Genomic DNA, 9,214 nt, shown 5'->3' on the forward strand with positions numbered 1-9,214 from the left:
TAAAGAAAGGTATTTAGGAGTAGGATTACAGGATTGTCATTGCATGAATGCGATAGTCTGTATAAATATTACAGTATTATCGTTATCTACATAATGGTACCATAAAATGTCAATCACTGATCACATTTTTTACGTTGGTAATATCTTGCTGAGACACAGGGAGGTAATCGGAGAAGTTGAAGAAAGACTTATAAAAGTGTTATGGACTGGACGGGGAAAAACAATTCCAGTAATCCATCCAATGCCACCCGTATAAGTTCAGGGAATATTAATGAGTGGTGCCGATTGAGAAGACTGTGGAAGAGTGCGATATTGAACACTTGGGGTACCCAATCGTTGAAGTGGAGTGAAGGGGAAAATCTCAGATATCTAGGTTTTATACAACGTTTGGCAGGTAAGTTGAATATTATTGAAACGATAGCTGTGTTATTAACAGAATGCTTATTGGAGGTGGCGTGTTATTTGCACCGATGTGATTATGTACGGTATAATTTGTAATGATTTTGAATATTTATAGAAAGTGAAGAGGCTCATATAGCTTCATTGGAATCGAAGAGGCCCTGTAGGCCGAGGACAAGATTCGATCTGACGGATGGCCCAGTCAGCAGCACTGACTACGACAGGGCTGATTTCATCTCTGCAGAAAGGGAGTCGGTAAGTGTAGAATCAATGTCCCGAGTTAGCTGCTAATTCTTAGCATCAATTGGAGTGAAAATGTAGTAGTCAATGGTGGATTTTCTCAGTAACGCACAACACGTTTCTCTTTGATGCAGAAAAATGGTCGGGAAAGGAGAAGGAGAGAGGCCGATGTGGAGTGGGCCTCATTTAATTTAAATTGGAGGCTGAAAGTGGGCACCAATGGTGATATTTCCCAGCCTGATAGTGGTAGTTCCACGGAGGAGCTAAGGGAGAAGATTTTAAAGCTAGAGAGGGAATTGGTGGTAGAGAAGAGGCATCGGATTTCCGCGGAGGGGTGCTTGAAGGCACAAGCCGCTTTGTCGGAGGTGACGAAGAGGTTGGAGATGGTGGAGGAGAAATTAAGGAACATTTCCGGTGAGTCCGATGCTACGGTTTACAATTTTTGATAATATAGATTCAATTCGTTCACCTGTATTTATTTATTTTTCTTTTAGACGAAAAATGGAGAAACAATGCCTCCCCTGTGAGATCAGGTCCCAACTTAGAAGGGGTTGCATCAGGAACGGTGCAGAAAGTTGTAACTGAAAGTTCAACACAGGGAGTGGCTGACGATAAGGTAAGACACTGTGACTGGGAGTAAGAATTGGTATCTTTGTCTTTTTAGACAAGAGAATACGAATGTTAACATGAATACATAAACTGATGAATGAGTACATAACATTAATGAATACAATAACACGTACTAGTTAATGTGTAAATATATGAACGCGAGAATGAATGCCAAAATGCACTGTGTAAGCACCCAACTTGAGCGAATGCATGCAAATGTACGTATACTTGTGCGTGTTAATGTACTGTGTAACCAGGCCTTTAGGAATAAGCTGAATTATGCCTATGTCACTTATGATTCTCAGTGAAAACGGGGACAACTGTACACTTTGACCTCACATGGAACAACAATTTAATCCAATTGAAACTGAAAAAGAATGAGAAATTGGCCATAACAAAGTAACTTCTCCCTTTGAGCTCAAATATTTACATAGACAAGCCAAATATTTACGGTGCATAGCCAACAAAAGAATTAAGGAAATCCACAATTTTTTGAAGCAGAAGTGCCACCATAAACTGTTCTAAAGTAAAACTTGCTGCTTTCTTGGCGAACCATGTGGATGAATGTTTCGCAGGATTCCCACCCAGGTCCTGAGGAAGATGGCAGGTTTAGCCATTGATACGTGGCTCCTATAGAACAGCTCACCTGGTGAGAATCACACATTCATCCATGTTGCTCTAAAACTTTAGGAAGTGACTTCAGTCATTATGATGAGTTTTTTATCTAGTATGTTCTGGTATGTGGTGGGAGCAGGGTAAAGTCCTCGCCTGCCAAACAAGAGGTCACGGGTTCGAGTCCCGAATGGGTAAGTTTCCCTTACCCAGGGCATGGTTGTTTGTGCACTGGCAATTGTTGAAATGTTTATCACACCCTGATGTAAAAGGCCAATTAGTGCTGTTTTCGGTGGAATGGAAATAAAATAAATGTTTTGCATCTGAACATGAGAAAATTATTGTTTGGTCATTTAATTGAATTTTGTTAACATTTCTGTAGGTCTCATTAGGGGAAGGAATTTTCTGCCTCCTCTCATCGTGGAAAGCGATGGAGTCAAAGTGTGTAGCAGACTGGTGTGTGGCCATTTTGCATGGCGTCTTTGGGGAGGAGGCCAAATTATACCGTGTGCAACCACGAAAAACTAGCCAGAATTTAAGACCTTTTCCAAAGGCTTTCCTAGAAGTTGCGAAAGGTAAGAACTGCATGATTCTCTTGCATTTCTGGAATGTTGGTACTAGTTTACGGTGCAGTTTCCAGATTATATTTTCATTTTTCAGTACATTTCAAGAGTTTTCTGGTGAACATTAACTACCAACCATAGAGAAGGCTCTTCAGAAATTACCAGGGGTGTTGGCCGACCGAGCGACAGACATGAATGGCAGGAGGGTGAAGAAGGAATGCTAACCAATTGAAAATTGTTAATTTCCATTATTTGTGTGTATGATATTAATTTCTTTGCATTGTTCACTTGTGTAATATTTTTTAATGGTTATTAGAAATATATATGTCTACATATATTTCATATCTCTATATTTGTCGTTATTTCTTAACCTGGATCCGCCCAATGTAACAAAAATGTCACACCCTGTATCGCTCCACTGCAATGGCTCTTGCATCGTTCAGGCACGGTATATTGTTGTGTTTTATACCTTATAAGAAAGAGGAAGCTAAGTGCTTCAATTCAAGGAAAGAATTGTCAAGTAAGAGTGAAGACCTATCCTTTAAGTACCCCTGGTACTTAGGTACCTTCGCTAGACACTAAAAATGGACGTTCGCTTTGTGTAAATATTTAATTTTTTCATTAACTATATTCGCTACAGCGACAATTTTTGGTATGTATCAACATAATGATACAAAATTATTAATAATACATTAATATGTTTGGTATTGCTTTCCATTTCTGTAATATACTCTGATAAATGTTACTGTGACATAAATGTCACATTGGGCGGATCCCTATGCAAATCTTCAAAGTTTCGAATTTTTTGCTCTAGTTAGAATTCATTGCATTTTCAACGTTTTTTCCTTCGTATTCCCGCCAAAAGATTTATTATTTTTCAATAACTCGATAAATTTGCATTTATTTACTTTTATTCCGGTAATTACTTTTGAATTAAAATTTTTAATATTAGGGATATCGATAGCTCAGCACTGTGTGAAGCCAAATAGCTTCTGGAAAACGAAGACTTTGACGAAGTACAATATACCTTGAGCCAGCAGAAGCAGCAATTGTCACTCATTAGGACATTGCAGATGACCAGGCTGATGGACTTGTGGAAAATTTAATGGGAAGACAACTTCGGGCAAGAGTGGAGCTTGTTTTGCAGCTTGATAATGATAATACTAATGAATTTCAAGAGAAGTCTGGAAGAATTTCGGTACCAGTTACATGTAAGGAAAAGGATTCGAAGTCAATGAAAAAAGTAAAAAGAGAAGCTGCCAATTTGCGACAAGAAGGTCATTTTGTAAGAAATAGGTTATTCCCCGAAACAGATCTTCCTGAATAGAGGGAAAAATTAAGTGTAGACATTTTTTAAATTGTTTTTTCGGATGACATTCTTTTTTCTCATGGCAGAATTAGATTATTATACTACTTCTACTCTTTTTTCATCTTCTAGCATCAATAAAGAGGAGATGAAAATTTTCATTGGAATTTTACTGTTATGAGGTTGTAACTGGTTTCCATCCAAGCGATGCTCCTGGGAAGATTCTGGGGGTGCTCACAACTCAATGGTTACCGTAGCCTAGCGAAAGAATAGCTTCTTTGTGATGAGTAGATACCTTCACTGTGCAGACAATGCGATGCCCGACATAATAGACAAATTTTGGGACCTTCGCCGTAGATCACTACATTTAAAGAACGTTTCAGGGGAATTTTTCCCACTGAGAAAATTCTCTTTAGGCAGGAGAATGATTGCGTATTTTGGTATCCATTCTTGCATGCAATTCATTCGGCGGAAGACAATCAGTTTTGGTGGTGGTGGTGGAATATTTTTCCTTGGCTTTTGGATGTAGCTGTTAACAATTTTAAGCTGTTCACAATCTGTTCACGAGTGAAATCTGGTCATTGCATGTCACAATTAGAGATAGGCATGTAATAATGCAAACATAACTGACCATATATCGATGCAAAGCCAATTATAGCGGCCGTACTACTTCATTTTCAACAGAGGCAAACAGTGAAATATGTTATGATGCTAATGATCAATTAGTCTCTGTTTTACTATAACAAAAGATTGTGTCGCCATGCTCGAGAACATTGCGCTTCCGTCAAATGTACTGCATGCGATGCATGTAATATGGACAAATATTGCTTTTCTACTTACCTCTCAAAATGGTACGTATACGCCGGCATTGAACTCTAAATCAATCTTTAGTTTATATGAAACAAATTGATTCAAATTTCATTCAATTTTATACTGTATTACACTCTTATGTGTTGCGAGAATATTTTTGAAACATGTACCTATATTTATTCTATGTATTTTCCAAAATTGAGACAAAACTGTTTTACTTATTAGCCATGTAAAAATATTATTTAAATGTACCTTCAACAAATCCATTCATTGTGTCAATTCAAGGCTCTGTAATTTCATAACACTCCTGCCGAAAACTTTACATAAATTTAAAATAATTTTTCTGGATGTGCATTTGACAAGTTTATAATATAAACATTATAAATTTAAATAAACCCCACATTTGTGAAATAACATTGTAAAAATCCAAAAAATTTGTGCATCTTAAAAAAATCACAATTTACAGCGAAAAATTTATGAATCGCGGGCAATGGAACTCTGAAAATTATTGCTAAATTGTTAAACAATTTACTTTAAATTTAAACAAAAGCTTTAAAATAGTGTATGTAATTAATAATACGTTTTTCTAGTGTATTTTTATCATTTAAATGAACGGTGCAGCTCAAATGCGAAAAATATTTGCTTTTTCTGGGGAAATATTAGATTGCACCAAAAGACAACAGATCCGCCCAATGTGACATTTATGTCACAGCCTGTATCTCGGAAACTACACAACCGATCAACGTTGATCGGTTGTGTAGTTATCGCAATATTTTCAGAATGTAGTAAAAATGAGACCCTTAGAATATGAACTATTAATCTCAAAAAAAAATATTTTGGGCGGATCCAGGTTAAAGCACCTATTTCCTATCAGCCTCTTTATTTTTCACTGGCTACATTCTGTTAGAAAACTTGTTTTATTTTCAAGTATGATGGTGCATTTCCTTTAGGAGCCGTCCAAGAAATTGGAATGTGAAGGTATGAATCTTTTTCATATTGAAATTAGTTTTGTGACATCAAGTTTCGTCAAATTCCAGGTGAAAATTTACATGTTCTCTCTTTCAGTCTGACAATGGTTATTGATCAGTATGCTTTTCTAGCACTTTTGCATGCATTCTGAGTTCCCTCATATTTGTAGCACATTCATTTCAGATATCCTCTGCATGCTTCTACAGTATTCTCGCTTTCCTCAAACTGTTGGCACACTTTTTTCACATTCTTTTCACATTATTTGCATTTTCAGTAGTCCCAATTCACGCTTTACTCACACTTTTGGGATACTATGCACACTTTCTACACTCTTTTCTCACTCTCTTTGCACTCTTTTCTCACACTTTTTGCACGCTTTAAGCGCATTATACGCACTTTTTGCACAATTTCTTCACGCTTTCCTCACACTTTTTGCACACTTTTGAGGTACTATGCACACTTCTTGCACGCTTTTTTCACATTTCTATGAACACTTTTTGAACACTTTCTGCACGGTTTTTGCACACTTTATTTTCACCAGGGACGTGAGCATAAAAACAACGGCGCAGCGAGGGGAGGTTGGGGGGGGGGGGGGGGGGGGGGTAAAACTTCCCACCACCAGAGCTCTGAAATGTTGTAAAAGATTAATCCATTTTACCTGATTGGAGTATTAATTCTTGTAGAATAGTGTAAGCATTAGTAAAATATCCCTCGGGAAGCTGTAAAACTCACCAATTTGAACCATTTACCTAAAAAACTTTCTGGGGGAGAGCCCCCGCAATTATCCCTCAGACCCCCCTGTATTCCATGTGCCTAAACCCCCCACCCCCTAGCCTTAATTCTCAGCTGCACCCCTGCATAGAACTGTATTTGAGGGTAGCTTTGAACGCAGGTTTTCGCAGCGAGGGGCATCGTTGAAAACGGCTTCCGGGTGCAGCTGCGTGTTGCGCTTTGTCGTGCAAGCTTTCGCGACCGTTGCAGGACGCATCCTCAGGCGATGAATGAAATTACGGAAATTGGTGGTCAATTAATATACTCGTCCACCTCCCCCATCCACCGGAGTAGTGGGGGGGGAGGGCGGAGTTGACGTCAGCAGAACTCTCACCCCTGTCCTTGAGCGACGAGCGGACTCTTCTTATCTAGCGAATAACCTTGTTGGTAACATATTCGTCGTCTTCTCTTGCGGAAAATCGTTTTCCACGTCTGACTGAGTTTAACGCCGTCCACTCTGTTGAAATTTTCGGGGCCATTTTTCAATTTCAATAGCCTCCCGAATTAGTCGTCGATGATAGAATTTTTCTTGGGCTAACACCTGCGTCTCGTCGATTAAAATTCGATGTCCATCTTCCGAGTAAGCATGCTCTGCTATCGCCGACTTCTCCGTGTCACGATGTAATATCGCTCGGCTGTGTTCTTTGAGACGAGAAGTCACGGAGCGCCCTGTCTGCCCAACGTAAGATTTCCCACATGAGCACGGGATTCTATAAACGCCTTCCACGTTGAGGGGATGTGAGGGGAGGTGATTATGAGATCGAATCCCCAACGTGGAAAAATTGCTTGGATTTTTTTAGGTCATTCACTCGTTTTTTATCTCTTTAAACAGTTCAATTAATTTTAAATTCGCAGCAACAGAATCATATACTGTTTTTTAAAAACTATAATGAGCCACACAATAGTTAGGAATAAGGCAAGTGTGGTCTTATCCTTTTTAAGAATGGCTACATTTAAAAGACAAGAGATTCGGGCATGAGGGCCAGCCGGTGATATAGGACGAATAAAAACACGGCGTTAGCGTTATTCCACTTTTCAAAGACTGGTGCAAGTAGTAACACATTTTGTTCCATTACTAGAAACTTATTATTTTTTCCGATTTTATTGCTCATAATTATTTGCTAGAATTCATTTACTTCGAACTCGAGTTCGAAGCCGAGGAGATCTCCTCGGCTTTCTCGGATGTTCTGTGAGATTTGAGAACTTATTGCCTTCACATGCCACTTCTTTAAGGTTTCACGTTGTTCTCTAGTTCTCAATTAATGCAACTATCCAGCTCATCTCTCAGAACGGATAGGTCCAGCGTTAATGCCTGAAGGGGGCACCTTTTATTGTAGTGACTCACCATTACATCGTCATTGCGTTATGTTGAGCGCATTTTTGAGTATTTCAATCCTATAGGAGTACTAAATTGTTTTTAGACAAAGTTGCTAGCATGCACTTTGTAAAATAATCCTAATTATTCTTTTCGACAAGCAAATTAATAAGCAAAGTTCTTAATATTCTCATTAGCAACCAAAACTTTTCCTCGCCTGAGGAAATGTTTCATGAAAAATGTTGTGCACCCTGGGATTAGGACCGGAGTCCATAGGCAGTAAATCAACGCGCATGCAATGTCACCACGTCAATTCAAGTGAACGCTTATGCATGATCAGACAATATTTATCATATGATAATTATGGAAACGTGTATCGTGGAACCGTAAACTGTAGCAAAGCGAGCAAAAGATAAGCGTATTAAAACGCACATAATAATATTCATTTTAATTTTCGTTTTAACTTGTATTCATATATTGGTTTAAAAAGACATTAAAATCTCTGTAAACTATGAGGAAGTACTGAATAATAATTATGATATTCAATAAATAGAAGTCATAGATTTTTTGAGAAAAAAAATTAGTAAAAAAACCTGATTCTTCATCAGACAAATGTAACGCTCTTACCACTTCTCCATGTCACGAATTACCAGAATGTGAAAATTAAAGATTGCCATTGTTTGGATGTGGTAATCACGGGAAAAGGACATGGAAACCATAAACAATGGAATAGCGACCTAAAGAAAGGCATGTGTGTTGCAAACAACTTCATCGATATTTCAGAACCAGTCTTGAACTCATGAGCTACGGAAGAGCAAAGGAGCACGCGGTTGAGTCCAGCCTTATGCGAATAGATAATGGGTATGGTGGAGTGCGGCATAAAATTTGCTAGATGGGCTGGTGAATTTGTCCCGGATTACTATTTATCACTGGTTAAGGCGTATCAATGAAGGCGACTAGTCACTGATAGACAGGCGAAGGAGCGACAGACTTGAAGCCACCCACAATTCGAGGACATCAGGATTCGCCATTTGATCGTGAATAATAATTCTCTATCTCGATAGAGTAGTTGCCTTATCCAAGGAGGCGCTATTTGGATTTACGCAACAGCTAGAAGGCGGGTGATGGAGCATGGTGTTCAACATAACAAACCTGCCCTCAAGCCATTCTCAACAGACCGACAAAAACATTTAACGCTTTTACTCAATGGAGATAATTTAGTTAACCAATACGCATATTTGGACTTCACCATTTTAGCTTACGAGATAAAATTTCACAGCATATAACTAGGAAGAATATAATTGTGGAAGATGAGGAATACACTGTATGATACAAATTCCTTCATCTCGTAAATTGATAATAATTTTGTCAATTTTTTTTATCAATTATGATACAAGGTGCATTAGAGCGCATGGGATATATTTGAGATTGACAGCCGGTGAACATATAGATAGGGAAATTGAATTATATTTCATATTTTAGATTATCAAACCATTTTATCACATTAATTGTTAAATTATTACTCATTGAACTTCATATACGAAGAACAACGAAATTTAAACAAATTAGAGTAAGCCTTATTTTTAAGTTACCCAGAACATAGTGCGGTTAATAATGAAA

General features: G+C 38.1%; 1 protein-coding gene across 1 annotated transcript; it reads left to right on the top strand.

The window, feature by feature from the left end:
• The first annotated feature begins 201 nt into the window (after window positions 1-201).
• Window positions 202-2,767, top strand: LOC124170868. Its single transcript, XM_046549920.1, has 6 exons — window positions 202-394; window positions 518-654; window positions 774-1,053; window positions 1,134-1,255; window positions 2,243-2,435; window positions 2,521-2,767. Exons 1-6 carry the CDS (start codon window positions 202-204, stop codon window positions 2,562-2,564), a joined length of 969 nt encoding a protein of 322 aa, XP_046405876.1. The 3' UTR covers window positions 2,565-2,767.
• Window positions 2,768-9,214: the final 6,447 nt, after the last annotated feature.

Source organism: Ischnura elegans, chromosome 1, assembly GCF_921293095.1.
Source record: "Ischnura elegans chromosome 1, ioIscEleg1.1, whole genome shotgun sequence".
NCBI lineage: Eukaryota > Metazoa > Arthropoda > Insecta > Odonata > Coenagrionidae > Ischnura > Ischnura elegans.

What these genes read in the sequence shown, in the direction of transcription:
- LOC124170868 (XM_046549920.1), top strand. Translation starts at nt 202, where the DNA reads ATGGACTGGACGGGGAAAAACAATTCCAGTAATCCATCCAATGCCACC. An exon ending in TTTTATACAACGTTTGGCAG is followed by an intron (nt 395 to 517) that starts GTAAGTTGAATA and finishes GAATATTTATAG; the next exon opens with AAAGTGAAGAGGCTCATATA. An exon ending in GAAATTAAGGAACATTTCCG is followed by an intron (nt 1,054 to 1,133) that starts GTGAGTCCGATG and finishes TTTTTCTTTTAG; the next exon opens with ACGAAAAATGGAGAAACAAT.